The sequence below is a fragment of the Sinohyriopsis cumingii genome, chromosome 6, assembly GCF_028554795.1.
Source record: "Sinohyriopsis cumingii isolate HCF-2022 chromosome 6, ASM2855479v2, whole genome shotgun sequence".
NCBI classification, from domain to species: Eukaryota; Metazoa; Mollusca; class Bivalvia; order Unionida; family Unionidae; genus Sinohyriopsis; species Sinohyriopsis cumingii.
The window spans coordinates 101,275,437-101,301,881 of NC_142966.1; the positions used below are offsets into that span (position 1 = coordinate 101,275,437).

The window sequence follows — 26,445 nt, forward strand, 5'->3', positions numbered from 1 at the left end:
AGACTTAGACAAAATGCCATTCGTAAATTTGGATAAGTATTTTTGGGTTAAACTGCAAACTTACGAAGATTGTAACGAGATTAAGAAGAGTGCTAAAGCTGCTAGAATTGATAATTCGGATAGGACAGTAGCTAAGTGTAAGAAAGTGTATGATGCCTAGCTTAGTGTTTGGAATAAGTCCTTACTTGGATTGACAAAATTCATTATCACTCTGATGGATGAACAATAGCTAATTAGGAGGTACAATGTCTGACCATACTTTTTTTAAAATGCCCCTCGCCTTAGTCCGGTTAGTTCTAGTGTTGTAGCAAAATGTATTCATCAAGGCATCAATAGTTAGGCCTAGTTTTTATATCAATTACGTTGACAGACAAACTCTTGCCCATTCACAAGCATTATGTTTTGATAGCTGATTGACCATTAACCCTTTTCCGAGTATGGTAACAACTATCAATTTCCTGCATGCTATCCTTTGATGATAAAACATACAAACTCATGTTTTAAGATCAGATCGGTGATCTGGATATATATTAACCTTTGAACGCCTGTACTCCATTCACATGGAAGCACCTTTTGATGCCTCTACTCCATTTGCATGGAAGCGCCTTTTGACACCTGCTGTAAACGTCAGCCATTTTTAGCTGGTTTTCGTAGCGCCACCTTTGGGGGAAAACCCCCGTATTAGATACTACATTCATTTCTGCGAATGACATTTACGTCAGATCACGTGGTCACTGTTTATGCACTGGTTGATATCTTCTATATAAAGTAACTGGGTCGCAATCTCCACTCTACAAAATGGCGGTTGCGGATTTCATTCAGTACTTATGAAGTTTTCACGATTAGAATCACAACTATGAAAAATTCAATAACTTAGGTAAAGGCTTTGACATTGGTGTAGGCAGTAATTAGTTTTTATAAATTATCAAATTCAGATGACTCAGTGATGTAGACGCAGACGAAAAAACGTAAATTTCGAGCATGGTAAATGGCAGCTACTGTTGGTCACGCGGTCTCACTGAAATGACGGTGAATGAGTTCTCTCAAGATTTTAAAGCACATAAAAAATTCTTCTGTGAGAAATAATTACACACCTATAACAGTCGGACTTTAATAATTGCTTAACAGTTCACAGGCAGGCCTATGCATATGTGGTTGGCTAGATAACAGGTGTTCTATTTATAGCGTGCTGCACTTTGTCACTATGCTCTATGAGGTAAAGGGTTAACTGCCTCTTGTACACTATTTCGTCATACAATTAGTTTGAAACTATAAGTGAACCAGTAGGCCTAACGGGAAATAATGGTGGACTTAACTAAGTCTGGGATGTACCACTTTATTAGATTGTTTTCGTAAATCATCATGCAGATATTTTCAGAAAAATGTACAGATCATTGAAAGCAAAGCCAATGTATTATTTTATTAAAGATTTAACTTTAAAATGCAACTTATGTAGCTCAGAAATGTATGGGACAGTGCTTTGTGGAATTCGCGAGATGCGCTTTATGGTCTAAGATGTTTTTTGATTTGACATGTATTTGCTTAAATACAGGGGGAAAAAAACAGAAAATCAGATACAATTTAACCGTTGCCTAAAATTACTACAAGGACGCAGATGAATAAATAAACCATAAATTTGCAATCCTGTCAGTGGATGGTTGTAATGAAGCTTTATTAAAGTGAGTGATTACATTACGAAAACCTCTCCATCTAAAAACAGATGCACTCACATCTGTGTTGATTCTGTTGGAAAGAAGGGACTGCAACTTTTGATGGTGGGACTCCTATTTTTACCAAAATGGGAGTCCTGGACTCCTAGTTTTAAAATCCTAGCAAGACCTCCCAGAGAAAACCAGAGGAAATGACATCCCTATCAACAACCGTATCATGAGAACAGAATGATTGTTCCGATATATAAAATATATTTAAACGGGTGATAGATGCAACAGTCCGTAAAACGGGCTAATGTACATGTCACGAATTGCCATTGTAGTGCCAAAGTTTATGTATTGGTCACATATACTGTTTGTCTATAGAGTTAATCCATATTCCCAGGGGTGATTAAGGTCATTGTCTATTAAACCAGCAAGAGAGAATCGTTTACGGGAATCGATTGAGAGTGTGCAAGACTTGTTAAGTTTGTTTTATTGCCCCCTCCCCCCCCCCCCCCCCCCCCCCCCCGATGTTAAGTGATTACATCCAAATCACAAAGCCGCTCTCGTCTATTCAAGTTGGTGTGACCAGCTTACACACTTTGATTTCCTTGTGTTAGTGCAGACTGCACTATATATATTCTATTCTAAATGTTTCTCAGATAAAGATATATTTGATTTTATTAGCAATTGTCCTGGATATATCAATTGAATCATGTTTCAATGCTTAGGTGGTTACACACTCTTTTTCTGTTTTTTTTTTCTTTCTTCTTCATCATATTAATGTTCCATTATTTTGAAACAATAGATAATCTGGTCAAGTTAAAGTTAGATGGGACATCTCGCAAGAATATGAAACTTCTTAATTTGTTCACGTTTTCATTTCCCTATGAATAGCCTTTGCATTATAGTAGTGGTCTCTGGGTGACCCAAATAGGCCAATTTAAGTACATGTACATGTAGCTTATAAACAAATATACAGCTACAAGGGCAATAAAGCAATAAATATAGAGAGAATTGTTTCGGGAAATGTCTTTCTTGATCTGGGATATAGATCGAACGAGGACTTCCATTTTTTTATAGACATGTTTTAGTTGTGTTTCTAACAGGATTTGACTGGTACATGAATTTTCTAACGTGATTGAATAATTGAATTCATGGATTTTTTTATGTGCATGTATATTATTTAACACGTGGAGTGTATTGCGCAAATAAAAGTAGTCTGTATATAAGCGTATTTCAGACTAGTTGTCATCATTTAATCAAATTTTCTGTTTTTTTTTTTATTGCATAAATTCTAGTCACTGATGATAGGTCATCTCTTCAGAATTTCACTTGTATGCGAAATTTCTATTTTCAGCCCTGCCCCCCTCCCCCCATTAATTATCTTAAACATGTCGACCAATTACCTTGGTCCCAAGGATGTTACTGTGTGGATAGTAATGTATTATGATAATGGCCACATTTTGTTAATTAATTGGCAACAAAATATTGAGGTTGGCGATATTTTTGCAATAATATTTTTTAAAAGCCAGAACCATCCCTTGGTATACATAAACTTGGGATCATATAGCCACGATTGTGCTGATGTTCTATTAAGACCATAAACATACATACCTCCAAGTCCTTACCCTACCCAGCCACTTTTCAATCTTTTATGCTACATAAGGACACATGTTAATTTAATTGATAATTAGTCCTGATCTCATTAAAATGAGATATTCAATTTTTTGTAATGCAAATAAAAGCAATTAAAAGAAAACAAAAGGAAAGCTGCATACATGGTTTCCGGGTTGTAATGATAGTGATGCAAAATAGTTCTTACTACCAGAGAAAATGCTTAGAGGTTGTTGAGGTATTGCTTTCATATTTAGTAGATTCTTTAGATTTAGAACTTGTTGTTGTTGTTGTTGTGGGGTTTAACGCCATTTTTCAGCACACGATAGGCTATACATGGCGGCCAGTATTAATGGTGGAGGAAGAACCCGGGAAAACACCGGAAAGAACCACCAACCCACGAGAAGCTACTGGCAAGCTTTCTCACATACCCACATTGGCTGAATCCTAGACTCGAACCGCCGCAAGATTTAGAACTAATTTTTCTTTCAAATTTTTTTTCTAACATAAAATTTATTACAATCTTGTGAAGATAACATGTCCCTCTGACTTCATAATCAATTTTTCATTATCTTTCAGACTTTACTTTCCTACTTGATCTACCTGATGAGCTGATGATTGCTACATCTGACGGAGGAACCCAGAATGGAACCAGTGATTCTCATATGTCGTTAGTTAGTCAGGAGGGTACAATCCAAAAACACCAGCATTTGACTCAGTTACTGTCTAGCAGCAGTGGGGCTAGCACAGGTAGTCCACAGACACAGGGTGCTGGTCCTCCCACCAGTAGGAGCCCTAATATAGGTTTAAATATTCCCCACTCCACTAGTTTATCATCTCCTCCCCATGGCCCTAACAAGTCTGTAGCCCAAGTTTCCTCTCATTTCTCAGCAGACAGCAATTTTGTGTCAAGTAGTGCTTCATTCTCACTTGCTGGTAGTTCAAACAGCCCCAGTTTATCAACTATGTCCATGCCAAATATGTTAAGGAATTTGGGTATATCTGCACACAATATGGGTAATGTCAGCAGTGTTGGGATGTCTGTAAGTGGTCATCCAAATCAAATGATCAATGGACAAGTGTATTCTATGAGTGGAAACATGGGTCAGCAGCAGCAACAGAGGAGTGTGAACATGGTGCCAACCAGCATGACACAAATGTCACAGATGTCTCATGGTCAACAAAACATGATGTCTGGTGCTATGAACCCTCCCCCACCCCAACAGATGGCAGGACACTCCAATATGGGGGGTCATCCAGGAATGGCTCCCAGCCAGCAGCAGACTCAGATGATGAAGGTAACAGTAACATTAAACTTTATTGGCATTTGTCTTCAAAATCTATTGTTATCCTAGGGCAACCAAATTTGTAGCTCAGGAAATTTGTTTGGCTGTGACATATGTGTACATGTGTATAGTACATATATAGTCAAGTCCTGATTGCATGCAATACTTGTAACTCAGCATTCGTGCTAATGGAAAAGTGTCATACAAGTTTACACACTTATTTAATCAATTTAAAATAGGCCAAGGACCCCCCCATTCGTTCTTTATTGCACTGGTTTTAAAATTAAGTAGGTAGTTTTTATTTTATTTATATAAATATTATATTGATAATATATATAATATACTAGGCACTACAAGAACAGGGTAAAACCAGCTCAGTTAGATGTACAAATCAATTTCGGGAATTTTAAAAAATTCTTTTTTTTTTTTCAACCTCAAGTGGTGGGGTGTGCTAAGGTCAGCAGCTAAAAATGGGGATGATTGGCCCACTGGAATGCATGTTTTATTTGCCTAATGGGAGATACTTTGAAAATTTCCTCTTTTTTGACATTATTTTTTTGTCCACAAATTGGCTGATGGCAAACTTTTCATGTTGGTCTGAGTAATGCATCATTATGGTTCAGTTTTTTAATAATCCTGTGTCTGAACTGTACTCTATCCACATGGGACTTGCATTTAGCCATGACTCAGTATGTGATGTTCAGTTGTAATAGGTAGTTCTGGCATCACTGACAGTTATGTGCATATTTGTAAATATTTACAGGCAGTAAACTAAACTGAAGTAAGCTGTTTACATATTAAAACATTGCAGCCTTATTATGGATGCAAATGATGTAGATGGTAATAGCCTTTTTAAATTAGGGTACCTATTAGGTGAGCCAAGTAAAATGTTCCTTACAAAAGTGTTATGCCGTTGGTTTTGTTGCTTATCATGCTTCTTTGCAGCATCTTGCACTCCCATTATACATTATCAAAGACAAATAGAAATTCATTATCTTCATTTGTGTGGGTTAGGGAAATCCGTCTGACCAGTAGAATATTTTGGAGGCAGAGAGGGTTTACTGAAGAAATGCTGACTGATTTTGACTCTAAGGGTGGGATGAGGAAATCCTAGCTAAGAGTCTGCATTTGTGGACCTATATGAAACTGTGCATAGCTCCTAGTCCAAGATTCTGATCTAGATTTTGGGATTTCCTATCCCATACCAGTTCATATGATGGAGGGATTTCAATAACCCAGTCCATTATGGTGTAGTGTCCATTCCATTTTAATGAATATTGGTTTTATTAGTAATAATAGTTACTGAGTTTATGGTCTTGCTAAAATTAGACACAGTATAGCCTGACTGACTTTCAGGTAAACAGTAGGTCTTGTGAGGTAATTTGAATTTGGGTAAATGATTCGACCAGATTATCTTCCATGGATATTGTTCCACGTGAATGTAATGCTTTAAATAATAGTAAAAATACTTTTAAAGGCATCTCCATAATAATCATGTCATGTTGATAAAATTCTGTAGCGACATATAAGGAATGCAGAAAATATAAAGATTTTTAGAGCAATATATTTAATATATTAAAGGACTTAAATATCAGTATCTTTAAGGTCATGTTCTATCTTTTAATAAGATATAAATTGTGCTTTACGCCATCCGTATTCTCAATACCTTGATTCTCACATTTTATATTTGGGTATAGTATTAAGGAAAAAATTTGGTAAAACACATAATTCAGGATCATTTTTTGTTTACCATAAGACTTTATGCTGGTTGAGATTAAGAGATAACACTTAGCCTATTTATAAATTAATGTTAGAAGATGAGGTGTGGGTCCTATCTTCATGGCCATGGTCATGAGATGGTATTTTAGGTTTCAATCATATATTCCCTATTTGTTCAGCAACTGTCTGACTACTTTCCAGATAAGCATGCTGATGATTTTGCATCTGGTGAACCAGGTAATGAATCCCTAAATTGGAGATAACAATTCACTTCATATTACCTCAAAAATCAATAATTTTCGTTTTAAAATTGTACCACTTCATTAACAAGTAACTTTTGGTTTAAAGTGAAAATTAACAATAATTGGTTGAAGGATCATGTTTCATAATTTTTATTAATTTTATCAATGTTATATAGTAAAACTGGCCTATATGTTGTACAATCTGTATACCACATTGCAGTGGACCTTCATGGTGTTTGGAACTGCAGTTTCTGAAACTGAACTGGAGGTTAATAAGGTCCAAGTTTACTTTTCAGACATTTTACTTGAACATCAGCGTATATGTAAAGGACACTTGTGAATTTGAAAAATGCACTTTTATAAGCCAACAATAGCATTGCATGATATATCATTATTCTTCAATGAACATTGTTCAACTTGACAGAAATATAACAATGGTCTTGTTAAGGTTTGTCAGATCTGTGTAGGGTGGAAAACATAGAAGTCATATCGGTAACTTGTGGTACCATTATACAATACTGATGCAAGTAAAAAGTGTTTGGACTTGTAAGACATTTTTAAACTGGTCAAAGAACCACAACCACTTGAGATATTCTATACATTTGTGTTGTAATCCTTTACCAAGATGTAAGAGAAGTAGATTGTCATTTTACCCATACTTGCTATGTGTTAATGCACTTCCCTACAGGTTTTGCATCCATAAACTAGAGGGTTTTGATAGCATTAAACAATGCAGTACCTATTGGTTTTTTCCACAGTTTTTCTCTGACTTTTATTTTAAATGTGGTTAAAAACTGCTGTGTTATGCATTGGAAGATTTGTGTCAGACTTTATACAAATTTATTTTGGAACCTCTAGACACTAGGTTTCATGTCATTCATTGAGGTGAGGAAGAAGCATGGTGGAGTGTTTCTTTGCAGCCTTCCAGTTGAAAGGGCCACTAGGGTCAATTGTATGGGGCCCTTTTCAGTTTCAGGGAGCAATGCTCATTATCTCATCATTTATCCCTGACTTCTTATTTGAGTATTACTGTACCACAGTTATGATAGTGCTTGCATTCATTCAGAACATCAGTCATTATTACTTCTATTGACTTGAGCATATTTGCCAACCATGATAATTTTGATAGAATTGTTAAATTTTTTTACCTTAAATTGTGTCTTAATCTGACCTGCATATGGATAATGCTTTTATGCTCATTGATCGAAAAATAAAATAAAATTGAGAAATAACAAACCTAATTTGTCAGTTATGTTAATCCATATAATCCCCAAACATTGTGTGATAAAATTCAAGAATAGGAATTATCACAAGGCAGCCAATAGAAAACACGGCATAGTGAATTTTTTGTCAGTATTTGTCAGTTAAGTCTTTGTGTAGAATTGAAACTTGTAGACAAGTGCTGAAATGATACTAGAAATTGTAACCTTGTATGTGTAATATATGTGTTGAGTGTTTACTACTACAGCAGCACCATTCAGCACCACAGTTAACCTGTTCTCTTCCAGCAGCCAACTGGACCCTTGGGTGGTAGTGGTGCTGCTTTTGGTATTACTGTTTCTGGTCATCCCTCCACGGCTTCCTCTTTCAACCCACCCATGTCTGCTGCTGCTGTTCCTTCTACCAATATGTCAACTGCCATGACCTCCCCTCCTCTCAGCATGCCTACCAGTACCATGATCAGTGCTGTAAGTAGTAGTCATACTTGTAGAAATTTCAGTACATTGCCCATACTTATCGCTATCATACTATCACTATCATAGAAATGTTTTGTGGTTTTTGTATAATAATCTTGACAGCATTCTTTGTCTTTTTTAGTAGTTAAAGACAGTGTTGTATATTAGTAGCAGTAGTAGTAGTTAATAAATATGACTAGACCTAGCACAAGAGCTCTCTTCAGGATTTTAAAAATAAAAGCATATGACCAATTTTTCTTAAAGTTTATGCTCAGGGCTTTCCTTATCAGTGGGGAGCTGATGATTTACTGGGCTACTTTTACTTCGGCTACTTAACCCTTTACCTCATAGAGCAAAGTTAGCCAGTGCAGTGCGCTATAAATAGAACACCTGTTACCTATTCGACTCCATACGGCCTGCCTGTTAACTGTTAAGCAATGTAGTGTATGTTACGTTTAAAAGCAATTTTAACCATTTGACATTTTTGGTACACATCTATTATGTGAGGAAAAATTTAAGAGTGATGTACGATTGTTATAGCTGTGTAATTATTTTTCACAGAAGAATTTTTTATGTGCTTTAAAATCTTGAGAACTCGTTCACGTAAAGTCAGTGAGACAGCGTGTCCAACCGTAGTTGCCATTTATCATACTCAAAAGTTTTTTGTCCGCATCTACATCACTGTCATCTGAATTTGATAATTTATAAAAAGTAATTGCATCAGTATCAGAGCCTTTACCTAAGTTATTGAAGCTTTCTTAGTTGTGATTCTAATCATGAAAACTTTACTGAATGAAATCTGTGACCTCCATTTTGGAGAGCGTAGATTATGAACCAGTCACCTTAAATAGCAGATATCGACCAGAGCATAAACAGTGACCACGTGATCTGATGTAATTGTCATTCGCTGAAATGAATGTAGTATTTAATAGGGGGGTTTACCCCGAAGGTGGCACTACGAAAACCTGCTTAAACTGATGTTTACAGCAGACGTCAAAAGGCGCTTCCATGCGAATGGAGTAGAGACATCAAAAGGCACTTCCATGCAAATGGAGTAGAGGTGTCCAAAAGTGCTTGCACGAGGTAAAGGGTTTAAAAATAATGCTACCCCCATTGCAGGCAGTCCCCAAGACTGCACGCCTCGATTGACAACTCACCATCCAACTTTTAGTCTGATGGAAGTCTCTGTTAAGTTCCTCACAGATGGCATCATATATAGTATCTTGTGCTACAAAGGGAATAATGCAAAGAGCCTGAACAGTGGGTAAAGAAAATTCCTTTTACACAGTGCTCCAATTTTTGGGCTATTTTTGGTCATTTGTTCCTTGAATAATTTATTTCTAACACTTTATTTGGTTTTCAGATTTGATGACAAGTTCTTTGTACCTAAATAATCTTTTTGGTTATGATAAAATGAAGATACCTAGTAATGATAAAGATTACACTAGCACATAATTGTTACCAAATCCACACCTCCAGGATTATCCAGATGTAGGGTTTCTGGAAATTTACATTATGTGGGGCCCGAGCTTTTCAGGGTGAATAGTATAAATACTGTTCCATTAATTCAAGAAAATGACAGTATTAAGTAATTGATCTCCATATAAAGGAAATTATCTGTATCCATCTGCCAGGATGTTTGCATTAATATATTTTTGGATGCAGTACTATTTACCATTTGTGACACCATTTGAAACGATCTTGAAGAGTTCAATATATTGAAAACTGGGCCAAATTTAGAAAATTGAGGCTCTAGAACTTGAAAATGAAAGTCCCTGAAGCTTGGGTGCCTGGAGCAGGGAGCCCGGAGTACCATCATTTGTGGCTGCAAACCTTGATCTATAGCCATGTTTTTGTCAAAAGAGTAACTGAAAATTAAATTACCACCAGACTAGAGAGAGTAATTTGGGCTCTAAATCAGTGACTGACTGGTTTGTATTTGGTAGAGCTACACAAATAGTTTCTTGGGAGAAGGGGATAAACACATTTATCTTTGATTCTCAATGCAATTAAATAAAACATTTTCATGCAGAATGAATCATTTGAGAAATAATGAACATATGGTTTCAAGATTAAAGGTAATTCATTCATGTACTAATAAAAAAATCCAATATTTGCCAAGTCCTTGTTCTTGTTAAGAATTCACTGATTGAAAACAAGTTGCATTGTAGATTAAATGATTTGTTGATATAATTTAAGATATAAGGATCATCTCATTTACAGAATCAGTTGGAATTATGACCATCTAAATTTATTTGTCATTACATTTATCTGCTAAATTAATAACCCTGGTAAACAAAAACATTTATTGCAAAAATGTAACTATTCATGGAGCTGCATACGTGCAAGCCTGTATAATGTACTTTGTTTCAAAATAATTTTTTCTAAGAATATATAATTTAATTGATATGGTCATGTCTTTCTTACAGACCGATATATTGTAGTAACATGTCAGTTATGAAAAGAAATAGAAGGACAGATACATCACATAGACATAATTGCCTGCTGTTATGTTAGTCATGTATGTTCTGAAAGGTCCCTTGTGTTACACTAGTAAATATGCTGCATACACACACACACACACATGTACACATGGTGTTGCAGTTTAGGATGGGATACACAATTTTTTCCCAGCATCTGGGTCTTTTTCTTCTCAATATTCCCTTTGAAATTTGTGTGGCCCTCAGATTTGTGGGAGAGAGGAACACATCCCAGGTATACCTGATCCTAGGTACAACACTGCATGCACACACACACAGTTTCCTCAAAACATATATCTGAATTATTAAATGTGCTTGAAAATGTGTCATTTTTGTTTTTGGGTTGGCTGTTGCTTCACTTTCGTGCTATATTTTTTTTACCATAATAGTTTTCAGTTAAACTATTTATGAAGAAAACAAATCTTTTAGAAAACATTACTGTAGAACAACTGTACTTTATGCTTCTGTTTTAAAAATTATATACTTTTTGACAAGAAGCTAACATACCACATCAAAAATACATATAACTTCTTACGATGTCAGAAATACATGAAACTTGTAGCTGGAGATTTCCAACCAAGTTTGACAATAGTTTTATTTTTTGAGTTGGAAACATGTCAGAGGATGATAATCAGGATATTTTGACCTTGATGTCAATCGTGTGCCATATTTTCAAGGAATATTACTTGAATTTGAAGTTTCAATAACTATGGTGAACTCTAAGGAACTTTGGCACAAGTTGTAAATACATTTTTGATGTTTTATTTGTTCAAGAGCGAAATGTATCCTTGATTTGAAAGACCTTGGAGATGAGGAAGATTTGAAAGTCGAGAATAGAAAACTGAAGATAATTCCCATCTTACAATGTGGCATCATATTTTGGTTGATCAGAATGTACAGTGTTCACATCTAGGGCACATATTACACCACAAATAATACTCTACATTTTTATTATAATGAACAATTTCTCATCGCAGGCAATTTATACAAACCCCAGATTGTCTACTTGCATGGATTGAAACCAGAGAACCAAATTCAGCTGATTATTACATTTAGTGACCAGGGTGTTCAAGTCAGGCAGGCTAAAACCAGGGAGAATTTGGTTTAATTACAGATTACAGACTTGTATATTTTAAGCTTACACATTTAATTTGAAATTGATGCAGTACAAGGTTTATTTTAATATCCTTTTTTTTATTTTACTGATCTATTCCTTACAAATTGATTCTGTATAAGAGCTTAAGATAAACTGTTGAGCCACCTTCTAATTATTTCTTGGTGCTGAAGAAATTCTGATATGACCGAAGTTTTTCATTTGATCAGATTTAATGTCTAGCCCTACCATGGCACAACTCAGCTTCATGATCACTTTGGCATCCAAGTGCATGTCTGTACGATGATTCACATAGCAGAATATGTTCAGTGTTTTTTTAATATAAATATTGTGCTTTGTTAGTTTAAGCACAGTGTTACCATTTTATACTTTCTAGCTAAATAAAATGGCAGGTCAACAGAAAGGGAGTAGCTTGTTTTTAATCAATTTTTTTCTTCTTGTTTTCAAAAAGGCTCAGCAGCCTGGTCAGCATGGTGGTGTTCCAGGGACAGGACAGCAGCCGCCAACTGCTGACCCAGAAAAACGAAAGCTCATCCAGCAACAGTTAGTGCTGCTGCTTCATGCACACAAGTGTCAGAGGCGCGAACAAAACAATGGGGAGGCATGTGGGTTGCCACACTGTCGCACTATGAAAAATGTGCTGAACCACATGACCACCTGTAATGCTGGCAAATCCTGCCAAGGTAACTTGATGCTGTCTAGTAAAGACTCTTTAATATTGCAGTATGCTGCTTAAAATAGTTAAACTAAGGGGACTGCTCTCACTGTTGTGTATTTTTCTTCAAGTAGTGTGAATGTTTTTGTTTGTATGAAAGAGTTAAATGGAATTGATTAGTTTGTGTACTTGAATAAGTTAAATCTTTTTTTATTATACTGTAAGGAAAAGTAACAGCTAAATAATTTTGAAGATACGTAATTTGTTGAATATTTCTGATTCCAATAAATGATTCACTTGGCAATTTATTTTGAGATAGCCCACAAAAAAGGTTTGAAATAATAATAAAAGGAGATGATACCTCTGAGGTACCTTTTTAAACAACATAATCATTATTCCTTTATCTTGTGTTGTCTAGTGGCTCATTGTGCATCTTCGAGACAAATCATAACACACTGGAAGAACTGTACTCGACAGGACTGTCCTGTGTGCCTGCCATTAAAACATGCTTCTGACAGACAGAAACATCCAGGTAAGTCTTAGCTTCACTTTGCAGGCTTGGTATTTTCATTTTATAATCATACATTTCTGGATTTTTTTTATACATGCCCACCATGAGGCATAGCATATAATGTTAAGATTTTGTATGGCCATTATGAAATTGATTTCAGCACAACAACTTGAGTTGTCCACCATCTACATTTACTAGATTTTCTGGATGGTTTGTGTGCTGGGTAAGGAAGAATCCTCCTGATTTTGGGATCAAAAGGTCATATGTCAAAGTCACTGATTGAAAGTATAACAAGTCAAAAGGTAAAAGATCAAGATCACCGCGACTGAAAGTAAAAATTGGTTTCTGCACAAAAATATCGTCCAATATTTCAACCAAACATTGTGGATGACTTGCAGTTTGGGTAAGGAAGAAGCCTTTGATTATTTGGCTTAAGGTCATTGGCAATGTAACTGAATGAAGAAAAATAATTTCACACACAAGGACATTGATTTGCAGCACCAACCTGGAACAAATTTGGCTTTTTGATAGGGAAATTATTGAAAGTTCAAAGGCCAAGGTCAGGGATTGAAAAAAAGAAAAACTAGTGTGCAAAACATTCAGTCACCTACATAAAGAAAATTAGCAGGGGGCATGTATATAATGTGTCATTCATGGTGCTTTTTTATAACTTTTAAGTAAAGTAAGAATGCAATGTTGCTAGATGCTTATGCTTGAAGTTGTTGAAAACATAATGTTTTTAATTTTTTAGCGTAGACACAATGTTCAGTTTAATACATTTAGTGAACAGTAGCGCTTCCATTGTTTGAATGATGGGAAATGATTAATCATAACTGAAAAAATGTCCTCAATCATACATTAATAATCCAAGCTATGACTGTTACACGTAGTGTCAATATTACCTGTGATCCAGATCATTTTATATCCCCAAGTAATTGGAAATAGTGTTTTTTAGTTGAACTTTGACTGGTAATTTGGCCTAGTTCTCCTGTTGGGTATTTTTTATATATTAAAAAATGTTAAAGATACAGCAATACACTGTTCATTTCTGAAAATACAAAAACTAGACATGTGCTTGAGAAAGATTGGTAGGTTTGTTAAAGTGTCAGATCCTAATTTCAGGTGGTGTGCCAGGTCCTACACCAGGAGGAGTGGCAGCTCCTGGCAATCCTAATCTTCCCGGTAACCAGTTAAATGCACCACCGGCAGTGAATGAGCTGCAAAGGGCATATGCAGCTTTAGGTTTACCATACAAAGGAAACCAACCAACCACCAGTCATCCAAGTGATGTCCCTAGTATCAGGCCTCAAACACAAGTTGCTCAGAGTGAGTTTTGGCTGTGTATATTTCTTGACATTTTAGTACTAAAATTTTGTATTGGTATAAATTAAACCTTTTAGTTATTACCTCATAGTGTATGGCTTTGTAGGCAGTTGATATACATGTACCAAAGTTGTACAGTACAGTTAGCTATAAAATAAAACACCGGTTACCAATTTGACTATATACACATAGACCTTCCTGTTAACTGTTACAGCAGTGTAGTTTATGTTAGAGCAAAATCTAATCATTATAGCTGTATAAATATTTTTCACAGAAGAATTTTTTATGTACATCAAAATCTTGAGAGAACTTGTTCACTGTCCATCCAGTGAAGCCGTGTCCAACCATAGCTGCCATTTCACATACTCTTTGTCTACACCGACGATAAATTATACAAACTCAGTGTTGCCTATATCAATAACAGAGCCTTTACCTAGGTTATTGACCTTTCATAGTGGTGATTTTAATTGTGCAAAGTCCAGAAAGTACTGAACAAAATCTGCAGCCTCCATTTTAGAGAGTGGAGAATCTGACCCAGGTACTTTAAATAGCAGGTTATGACTAGAGCTTAAACAGCACCCATGTAATCTGATGTAATGGTCATTCACATCAATGGATGTAGTATCTAATGGGGGATTTTCCACGAAGGTTGCACTGTAAAAACCAGCTCAGAAGGCTGATGTTTACAGGGGGCGTCCAAACACGCTTCCATGAGAATGATGTAGGTGTCCAAAGGCAGTTCTATGAGAATGGGGTAGAGGCATCCAAAGGTGCTTATATGAGGTAACGGGTTAACTTAAAATGTTGTTGTTGTTGTTGTGGGGTTTAACACCATTTTTCAGCACACGATAGGCTATGCATGGCGGCCAGTATTAATGGAACTTAAAATGTCAAACTTCATACATTTTTACTGATCCACACTTCCGAAATTGATATGGCATAAGACTGAAGGTGTTAAAGATGTGAAAAATTTCTCCTTTTTCATTCAGTGAGGGAACAGGTTATGAAGATTTTAACATCATTTTCATTTAGAGTTTTCTGTTGCATCTTGCACATTTGAAAATAGATCTTGTTGACCTGGATTTTTCAAGATTTGCATGTTTAGTTTTTGCTTAGCCTTAACTACAAATTGTTATATTTTCAGTGCCCCATGGCATGAACCCAACTCCTCAGAGCACCCAGACTCCCCAATCCATGATGAGCATAAATGCTTTGTTATCACAAGGTCTAGGAGGGGCTGGTGGAGGAACTATTCCTGGAGGGGAAAACCTTCAAATCATGGCCCAAACAAATCGTGGCACCAAGGAATGGCATCAAAGTGTTACTCAGGATCTCAGAAATCATCTTGTTTATAAATTGTAAATATATTTTGGGTTTTTTAAATGTATTTTGTTATAAACAATAATTTGGAGGTGTGGTGCATTATAAAAAGTTGGTTTCAAAATAAATGGCACCCCAGATTAAATTATGGAATGAATTTTCAAAGGAAATATTAAAAAAATTCTTGTTTCATTTTGACCCCTTGGATTCTTTAATAGTTGGCACCAGTATTTTGATGCTGAACAGCTCAGTTTAATTTATGACAGAATATATTACTGTAATTTATTGCTTTATTTAGTAACTTTTAATTTGAATATGTTAAGAAGTAAAGAGGATTTTGACCTTCATCAAATATTGATATGCAGAAAATTATAATATTGCTAAAAGAGATTTTATCAGCTCAACTTATGTCTTATTCAAATCACTTTTGTGCCTTTATTTAAAATTTGATTATTATATCATTACTTGCATTCTCTTCAGAGTTCAAGCAATTTTCCCCACTCCTGATCCTGCTGCCTTGAAAGACAGAAGGATGAACAATCTAGTCGCCTATGCCAGAAAAGTGGAAGGGGATATGTATGAAACAGCCAATAGCAGGGTATGTCGTTTTATGGGAGAGATGCTGTTTACTTACCTTAACTTGAATTTTGGATCTGCTGCAGACCAAGCATGACAAATATGTTCTCGGGTTTAGCAAAAAACACTCTGGACTGAAAGTTGCTGTGTTAAACTTTTAATTCCTTTTCCCAAATAGAAAAGAAAATATAAATTTTTTCTTCAGTTTCCCTTGATAAGACAATTGCATGTTTGGAAGTTGGTTTTTTACAGCCAAAATGTAGCCAAAATTGTGCTGACATGGCAATAAACCTATACAGACCAATGAACATATATGTATATATATAGAACTGGCTAATTTGGTTCTTATGATGGTCAGAGCTACTGTATCTTGATTGTACTTGATATTAAACTTCATTACATGTTTTCCAGTTTGATTCAAATTCCAATAAATAACATCTCTCTAAAAAAGTAAAACTTGTATGGAATAACATCAGTTAACTACTGTTTTTTTGGTAACACACATGCAGGAAATTTCAGAGCAACATTCACAGAATCTGTCTGTTTTTTCCTTCAGATAATTAAATCTTTTCTCACATAAAAGAAGAGGTTCAGTATATTGTTTCTTGAACATTATTTCACTTTTTGTTTTCCTTGCCATTGTTAAATGGAAGCAATTTAAAAACATTATCCAGTTTTGGCAATGACTTTTTAAAACAATTCTTCATTGTTTAATATCTCGAGTTTTGATTTGCAGGAAGAGTACTACCATTTCCTGGCGGAGAAAATTTACAAAATCCAAAAAGAGTTGGAAGAGAAAAGAATGGCTCGAATTAACAGTAAGCAGATGCCTGGTCAGCAACAAATTAGACCCCCAATTCACAGTAAGTGAGCACATATATGTGCACTGGTGTCAAAATGCTGCATCTTCACTGGCTAATTGGGGATCATCTAAACAGAGCTTTGAAAACCAGTGATTCCTTATTTAAACCAGTTTTAAGTATTGGTTATGAGGTATTTGTATTGCAGCTTGCTTTCTAAACTTGGCTCATTACAGCCTTCACTTAGAAAATGTAACTTGGAGTAAACTTAAGGACATTTTTGAGTAAAATCTTTATCTTACAAAACCATATGATGCCTTGCTCATTCATGAAATTTGAATACCAATGAAAATGTCATGTTTAGAATAACCTTAAAACTTAATGCAGAAATGATTGTATTATGACTGGAAGTATCAAAGAACTCGGAACTTTGAACCATTATTTTAAAAAATTGATTATTGTTACGAATTGTTGAGGATTACTCCATTATGTGTATTCATTATTTCTGGTACAACATAAAAGAGACAAAAAGAGTTGATTTTTAAAGTTGATTAAAGTTAAGTATGTTTATTGGCATCCTTTAAGCTTCATATTTACTGTTGTTTTGCAGATGGCCCAATTCCAGCTGCTCAACCACAGTTGGGTCAGATGAACTCTGTAAATGATGCCATGTATAGCCTGTCACAGCCAACCCAGTTGGGAAATACTGCTGTTAGAATGCCGATGCAGCCACCCATGCCAAGAACAACACCACCTCCACCAAATCCAGTAAGTATTACATTGTTAGTTTTGGAAAGACATACCAAGGAATTTTATGAGGACATCACCTTGTTAATTTCGTTGCATAAGAAAAATGTGATCATTTTTATGCGTTCTGTGAGATAGCAAAAGGTGACATGTTGCTTTACTTCTCTGTTCATCCATAATCCATTTTAGTACAATAGATTAATAAAATATTGGACTTGTGGCCATGAAATATTTTATACTATTATGGTCACAATTTAAAGACCAGAGTGGATTTTCAGGCCATTATTGCAATTTTAAAAAAATATGTTCAGTGACTTTGGAAGATGCAACAATCCATTAGATTCTATTGCTTTTATTTAAGCTTGGTGCTGACTTCCTTTGAAAGGTTCTTTGTTTATATTGAAGGTTGTAGTTGGCTTCCTTTTCTGATATGTGCTGTGTTATTGATGTCACCGCTAAAGGACAGCTTTGGAGGACAAACAAATGCCCATTTTTTTTTATTGTGGCAACATCATCAAATAATAGAACAGTGATCGAGACAGATTTTTTTCTTCATTTGCTTAGTATTTATACAGAATGATCAGTTTTCTTTTAAGTTCACAGCAAAACTGTTTTTCTTGGTACATTTTAAAAAAGGGGGCAGTTGGCCGTCATTTGGTAGATTGTAGCAGTTAATGTTCCTGCTTTCAAAGCTTGGTCAGTTGTAGCTGGTCGGGTAGCTTGACTATAGGTGTGCATTACAGCATAGTCAATACTGAGCCAGATGTCAGCATAAGTAGGATGTGATATAACAGTGCTTGCTTAAGATGCTTTGTCAATATGAACAAAGATTATATAAATTCCAGTGCATTTTATATCAAGTTAGTGCCTTCCTTTCATGGTGCCTCTGAATTTCTCCACTCCAAACCCAAGATGGTGTATTTTGTCGCCAACAAGGGGAAAAAATTACAATTTGCGACATTGGCAAAGCCCAGCATGATCTCTGAATAAACTGTTTTTTGTTATTTTTCGTACCCTTAAGAAGAAATTTTTTTGTGTTGGAAAAATGATTTGTAAATAAAATTTCAGAAGCCATACCAGAAGTTACGCCATTCTTTTTAGAATTCATATGTGATCTATTCCCCAAAATGATGATAAACTTTTTTGCACGTTATTTCTTGTACGTTGAAGAAAAATATAAAAAATAAAAAAAATAATGTTCATGTTCAAGAAAGATAGATTTATATAAGAAATTTCAGGAGCCACACCATGATGGTGTTAATCAAATTCATTTTTTTACCAAGCATGCTACAGCATAGTCACACTGTATATAATAATCGTTATGACTGTCCATCCTTCTTTCTGGCACACAATTCCATTATGCAAATTGTCCAGCATTTTTTTATGGATTGCTATGAAAATTTGTAAATAGTATGGTCAACAAATCGCTTTATGGTAAATTTCAGTAGGAGTTATTTCCCTTATAAATTTTGCCTGTGAGTTCACAATTGTCATTTGTCAATAAAAGTACATGAACAGTTTTTAAAGCATTCTGTTACCAAGGACTTTTAGATTTTTCAGTGCATGCAAAAACATCATTCTAAAAATTGAAAGACCTTTAAACAATTTTTAATAAATTGCTCAACAGAATTTGATCATCTTGGCATGAAGGTATTTGGAATTTGTTGACATGTTGCATGTCTTTCATCCAGTATGACTACCTCTATTAATATTGGAAAACCTTTACACAACTTCACAAAAACTGTTCAGCAGAATTTAATCAAAGGTTGACAAAGGTTGACAATAAAGTGTCCCGGCTCAGGTCTTTGAAAGTTATTCAAATGATCATGACATGTAATCCCGTATGGCCATCATTACTAAAAATACAAACCTTAAAATGACTTCTCGGTAACCAAATTTGACAGAAAGCAAGGTTGTTGAGTTTTGTTCAGATGATGCCAAATATGGCTGAAGGAAATAAAAGTAGAGGAAAAAAAGATTTCTTTAGAATTTAATCAATTTTGATAGAAAGCATCCTTGCAGAGATGGGTTTTCAGTTTTGTACAGATTACCCATATCTTCAATCAGATATGTCTGCCATTGCTAAAAACTGACGAATCTTTTAATGACTTCTCAAAAACAGCTGATTTTGGTCAAATTTAACAGAACATCTTGGCATGAAGGGCATTTAAATTTGCACAAAGATGCAATCTGCCATCAGATATTACTGCAGTTGCTAAAAATATAAAAACTGTCAGGAACTTAAAAACTTGTTGATGGGAATTTTACAAGATTTGACAAAGTATTCTATCTTGAAGGCCTTTCACAATTATGCAGATCCACAATCAAATATGTCCACATTTACGAAATATAAAAATTTTTTGCAGCTTTATCTAAAAATCAGGTTAACAGAATTTGACCAATATCCCGGCATAGATATTTTTTTGATGGAAGAGAAATCATATCGATGTGTCATCAAACATGGAAGAAGGTATAAAATCTTCAAAAACCTTAAAAGCTTTGTTTTCATAATGTGTGTAGTGATCAACATTTGGAAGAAAATCTGTACAGAAAACATACTGACACTATTTAGGCAGAGGTCAAGTAGGTGAGTATTCTCAGAGCCACATGGACCTCTTGTTGAAATTTTTGGACTTAGTTTTTTAAACAAAATGTTTTCTTTTTACTTTGTGAGCAGATTTTGAAACAGTCATGCAAGGTAGACAAGTGAAATTTGGTATACATTTTTAAAAGGATAAATTGATTTGGTGTAAAACAAATACCAGAAGACTTGCATACTTTCTTTCCATATATGCTTATCTTCATGTGTGCATTTATTATCTAGATTTTATAACATCTATTTTCAAATTAAGGTTGCAGTTATAATGTTAAAAATGGTCATGATATATGTGGTTATAATCCAGGATCATGTCTTTGCTCTATTAGCAGATGACTTTGCCTACCAACCCACCCATGATATCTCGTGAATCTCAGCAGCAGTTTGATGCTCTGAAGGCCAGAATGCCAACCCCACAGATCCCTAGCCAGCAGCCCCTGCCACCCCAGTCCTCTCCTGCACAACATCAAGTGACAACTCATCTTCCCCTTCAGTCTCAAGCCCAGTCACAAATGTCAGGACAGGCACCTTCCATCAGTCCCAGGCCCCAAATCAACACTTTGACAACTGCTCAGGTAAATTCAAAGAACAGTTTCAAGGTAACTTGAATTAAACAGTACCACCATTAATATATAGATGGGGGAAGAGTAATTATGGCAATAAGCAGCATTATAATAAAATAAGGGAAATTTGGTATCCTGAGCTGTTGATTTCTCTCCTTTTGCCGTATTTTTAAATTAACTTTCTGCAAACAATATAGACAATTTTAGGTATTATATGGATGAGGTCATTTCCCCCAGTTATGTAGCATGCCAAAGTTCTATCCTCGCATAAACTTAATGAAAGTTTTCACTGACATGTTTGTTGTTGCATTAAGTCAACAATATTTAAAGTTGTTCTTTGCTAATCATCACCAAACAATATAATTTCAATGAGTACTTTAGTCTAACTACATAAATAAAAATGAAAAGTTCTTTTGAGACTCTTAAAAAAAGTACTTCACTACTAATACATGTTGCAAGTACTGTGCAACATATTTTTTGTCAGGTTTTGACCTTAGTGGTGCACAAAACTATTGTCTCATTTTGCAGTTGTCTCAGATTCCTAATCAGGGAAAGCAGCAGTTGCATCAGACAATAAATCAGCCCCAAGTTTCCCCTGCTCCTTTGCAGCAGCAACAGTCACAGGTCAACAATCATCAGAGCAACATTAATCACAAGTCACAGGTACTTTCTTTCTATTTCTTTATTCTTCGCTTTTTTTTTTGTTATTTGAAAATACTGTCAATCGTGTCATATTGTTTAAAATGAATTTGTTCCATCTGTTTTTACCATATTCAATCAACATTGTAATGGGTAAGAGTGAAGTGGAAAATAAACAGTTTTGAAAAGCATGATTTGGCTACTGGAAAGACAGAAATATTTCTTTTATCTAAGAATCAGGTGAGTTTAAAAAGAAACATTATTGTGGAATGGAGCATTATATGCCTGTGTACCAATTTTCACTCTTATATGGTGATTATTGTCCATCTCTTTTCAATGACAACTTGGGAAAAGGTATGTCTTAATGTGGAATCTTAACATTTTTGTCTATTTTCAGGTGTCAGAAAAGTCTTTGTCAAATATCATGGACATGAAGGTGAAGCCTGAACCAGTGGATATCAGTACACAGCCACAAACCTTGTCTGAAGTTTTGGCTTCACCTAGTACCTCCACACAGGCCCTGCAGATTCCTACATCCTCCATCCAGACCACTATGGCTTCCTCAAATTCCTCTCTCACCACAACCTCATCTGCCTCCAGTACCACCTCAATAGGAGGCAGTTCCATAGATATCAAACCAGAGATCAAAACTGAAATTAAGACTGAGGTCAAGATGGAGGTGGTTGATAGTACCTCAGAAATGAAAGAGGAGTCAAACTCGGACTCGCAGCTCTTTACACCAAAATCTGAGGGTGCTTCTGTCAACAATGATAATGATTCCTTGATGGAGCCAAAAGCTAGTCCTTCTTTAGATGCCTCATCCAGTAGTACCCCTGCAGCTTCACCCATTCCAAAGCCAAGACAGAAGAAGAGTATGTTCAATCCATCAAGTTGTTGTAGGAATGATGGTGATGGAGGAATGAGGAGTGGGAGAGAGAGAGAGAGAGCTGTTTAAAGTCAGAAAGTTGTAAATGCTAAAGATGTATTGCATGTTGTATCTAGTGTAATTAATGGATTCCCTTGGCATTCCATGGAATATCAAATGATCTGTTTTAACATTTTACATATGTAATTACTTCCATCCTTTCCATACAATGGAAGGATACATGCAGAATAGGTGTATCCCTTGATAAAAGCAGTTTATTAGATAATCCATTTGTGGTGGAAGTTAATTTGCCTCTTGTTGACAAGCTACTACCTCAGGCTTATCATTTTAAAATCTTGCATGTGTATGTTGTGTCTTTTCTGTGTAAACTGTATTCTTTATTACAGTATTCAAGCCAGATGAGCTTCGCCAAGCTTTAATGCCAACTTTGGAAAAACTTTATAAGCAAGATCCTGAATCCATACCATTTCGACAACCAGTTGATCCAGTCAAGTTGCAGATACCTGTTAGTGTTAGCTGCCTCAATGATTCTGATTGTGTAATTAATACTGATTTTATAGCAGTCACATACATATATACATGTTGTTTATTTTAAGTTGCCCAAGTGCATGCATTAATCTAGGAATTTTTAAAGTTTCTTTTTTAAAGCCACATTTTATTAATACAAATTGTTTTTAAATTTTAAAAAAACAAGGCGGAATGTGATTGCTTGAAAAACCCTCACCAGTGTTTTTTCTGTAATATATCCAGTTACATTTGTTTTATCATTTAAATGTTTTGCAGTTGAACAAAGAAACCTTGTAAGCTAAAGAAAATTGCCATGCGCTTGTTAAAATTTGCATTGTACTCAGTCCATTGTCTGCTATGTATACAGTTGTTTAATAAATTTATGAATAGTAACTTAACGATCTCAGTATGACAGTTTTTCCTCATTAACAAATGGCTTATTACTAGTTTGACAACAGTCCTCAGAAATATATTTCTTAACCTTGGTAAAAGATAAATTTTTGAATATTGATAAAGTACTTTTTAAAGGCTGCTTTGTTACCCAGGTATTTATGAAAATTTCAGGACTACTTCGATATTGTGAAAACCCCAATAGATCTTGGAACAATAAAAAAGAAATTAGACACTGGTCAGTACCAGGATCCATGGCAGTATGTGGATGATGTGTGGTTAATGTTTGAAAATGCTTGGTTGTACAACAAGAAATCTTCAAGAGTATACAAGTATTGCACAAAGGTAAATCTGATTTTGGAGCATATTTCTGGAATAAAGGTGAAATTGTTAGTTACATTACCAAAAGAAAATGTCTCTTCGAATGGTCAGATTTGAATAGAACCTCAGAAATGTTTAGATATTTTGAATTCAAATATTTCATCATCTCATTCCACATGCTAATTCTGCTTTCAAGAAGGCACGGGTACCAACACTATTATCTATTAAGTTAGAGATATAAACTTCAATTTCAGTACATGCATGGCTTTGCTTGTTCTCATGTGTTTGATCCAGGTATGAATATGACTGGTTCAGAATTTAAAGCATGTTATCACATGAGACATTATAAGACCTGCCAACCCTTACAATTTTACAAGTGATGAATGTTGAAGCTGAAAGGGTATTAAAGCCTCATAAACTGTGTTAATAATTGACACAGAAGAATAAAAGGAATATTTGAATTCTTGTGAATAAAAGCAGGAAGGGACATAATTATGTTTATTGGATATTATGTGCCAATTTGATTATGTCTCATGGTGGGAGATGTGATTGCATCATCACGTGAATTGGGGAATTTTTTAAAAGAATTATATCAGGTGGAGAGAGCAACAAGCCATTGAGCTGCGTAGGGTTTGGAACTGAAGTTTGTGTAAATGTACTAGTGATCAATAAAGTCTGTTTGTACTTTACAAACTTTTCAGTTGAACATAATGTTTACTGTTGCTACCTGTTTTGAATACCAAACTTTTTAATACATTTTCCACCCTTACAATAGCAGTTTATATTATTTTGTTACATCTTACTGAAAACTAGTCAGACTTACAGAAAAAATCTAATGCCTTACTTAGATGGTCTTGTCAGGGTTGGTAGGTCTGCATTATATCTATTGGATATTTTATAAGCAAATAGAATCCTTGTATAAACACTAAAAGTACATAGTTTTTTGTACATCAGTTCTCAGTTCATCAATTGAAATGGGCATATGTCCATACTTAGTAAATGCATTGTTTATATGATACACAAGTATACACGTGCACGCACATACTGCACACACAAACATGCACAGTTTATATTGAAATTCTCTGATAAGATTTTTCACTTTAGGTGTGTATATAAAAATAATTTCATATTGGAATGGTTCTGTAAATTTTTATCACTTTCTTTGCACAGCTGTCGGAGGTATTTGAGGGTGAGATAAATGGTGTGATGCAATCACTTGGGTACTGTTGTGGAATGAAATTCACCTTCAGTCCACAAGTCTTGTGTTGCTATGGTAAACAACTCTGTACCATCCCCAGGGATACTGTCTACTACAGCTATCAGAATAGGTGAGCAGTTTGACTCGTTTGTGATATCATAGACTACTAAGTTAAGAACTTAAAAGTTGCATGTATATATAAACTGTCAAATTAAATGTTAAATTGTTGTGGTTTTTTTTTGTGCATAAAAGATTTTATTTTAACTATAACATCCTGAAGTTTGGTGTATGTTATTTAGGGAAATGACAAATGTAGGATTTGAAATTTTAGGTTGAACTGTAAATTCGATGAAATGAGCAGATGTCTTGGAAAATGTTTATACTTTTTTATATAAAAATTTAAGTCTGTTTATGCTACAATTAGATTAATACATAAATAAGGGCTTCTAAGAATAAAAGGTTTGAGATCCTGTTGAAAGGCTGTTAACAAAGCTCTTTTATATCTAATTTAGTGAATAAAATAATTTGCCAAAATATCAAATAATAAAAATGCCTTCCACATTCCCTGCCACCCATTCAACTCTTTCCAACTCCTGCATTGTTTTCCTCATCCCAGCTCAGGTGAGTGAAACACATTTTCCTATCTTGGTCATTCTTTCCCTTCCAACCATTGTGGTTTCTGCATGAATGGACTCATTCATTTCGTTTATTACTTTCATTCCATACTGCTTTGGTGGCCTAAGTGGTTAGAACATCCATCTTGGATGGGAGGTTGTGGGTTCGAACCCTGGCCAAGTCATCTTAAAGGCTTAAAAAATGGTACTTGCAGCTGTCTTGCTTGGTGCTTAGCATTAAGAGGTTAGTTTTAGGGCTGGTTAGTCAGGTGTCTGGATAATGTGACTGGGTGGGACATGTTGCTAAATGTCTGCATCATGATGCCACTGTGCTTGACATCACTATAAAGTGCCACACTGCAGACATGGTGATATTACTGAAAATTTGTTAAAAGCTACTTTAAACATCCAAGTCTCACACACACTCAATCCCCCTTCATTCCTTCATCTGCTCATTTATTTGTTCATGGATCATTGCACAGGGTTCGTACGGTCTTTGAAGGTCTTTGAGAGTTTGGGAAAAATGAGGTAGCATTTTCAAGGCCTTGAAAGTTTGGGAAAATCGAGCATATTACCCTGAGGTCTTTAAAAGTCTTCGAAAATTGAAATAAACCTAAAAATTTGTAATTTCTTTACAGAATCAAAAATAAAATTATCAGAGTTTGTTAGATTCGGATGTAATCTAGTTATCGTGGTTATGTTCTTTTGATGACCCGTTCAGTTTCATTGCCGCCGCAATAACAAAAAAGGCTTTGTTTGGCCATCCGAAGTTGGCCTCGGCGGCGACTTCAATACCACATGCACTCTTCATCAAAGCAAGACGGCTACACACTTCATCAAAGGAAGTCGGAAATAAAATTGCCTAAGGTCGTTAGCTTCGGATGTAGCTGGTCTTCCTGGCTTCTTTCTTTTGATGAATCATTCAATTTGATTGGACGAGTCCATCAGCTTTGGCCAATCAAAATGTTCATTACACTAATTCACTCTACGTAGAAAGTGCGCGAAAGTATTAC

General features: G+C 35.2%; 1 protein-coding gene across 7 annotated transcripts in view; it reads left to right on the plus strand.

The window, feature by feature from the left end:
• The window catches only part of LOC149797570 (histone acetyltransferase p300-like), a 71,201-nt gene that overhangs the window by 11,413 nt on the left and 33,343 nt on the right, over nt 1-26,445 (plus strand). For 2 of the 7 annotated variants that reach the window (XM_089962464.1, XM_089962467.1), the window contains exons 2-16: nt 3,849-4,567; nt 8,025-8,204; nt 12,238-12,469; nt 12,860-12,973; nt 14,075-14,278; nt 15,420-15,633; nt 16,076-16,193; nt 16,908-17,034; nt 17,582-17,739; nt 20,644-20,889; nt 21,406-21,540; nt 21,914-22,388; nt 22,789-22,940; nt 23,474-23,644; nt 24,791-24,948. In XM_089962464.1, the coding sequence (XP_089818590.1) occupies nt 3,849-4,567; nt 8,025-8,204; nt 12,238-12,469; nt 12,860-12,973; nt 14,075-14,278; nt 15,420-15,633; nt 16,076-16,193; nt 16,908-17,034; nt 17,582-17,739; nt 20,644-20,889; nt 21,406-21,540; nt 21,914-22,388; nt 22,789-22,940; nt 23,474-23,644; nt 24,791-24,948 (3,403 nt within the window). The remainder of the gene's footprint in view (nt 1-3,848; nt 4,568-8,024; nt 8,205-12,237; nt 12,470-12,859; nt 12,974-14,074; nt 14,279-15,419; nt 15,634-16,075; nt 16,194-16,907; nt 17,035-17,581; nt 17,740-20,643; nt 20,890-21,405; nt 21,541-21,913; nt 22,389-22,788; nt 22,941-23,473; nt 23,645-24,790; nt 24,949-26,445) is intronic. The other 5 variants (XM_089962468.1, XM_089962470.1, XM_089962466.1 and 2 more) reach the window with 4 other exon arrangements.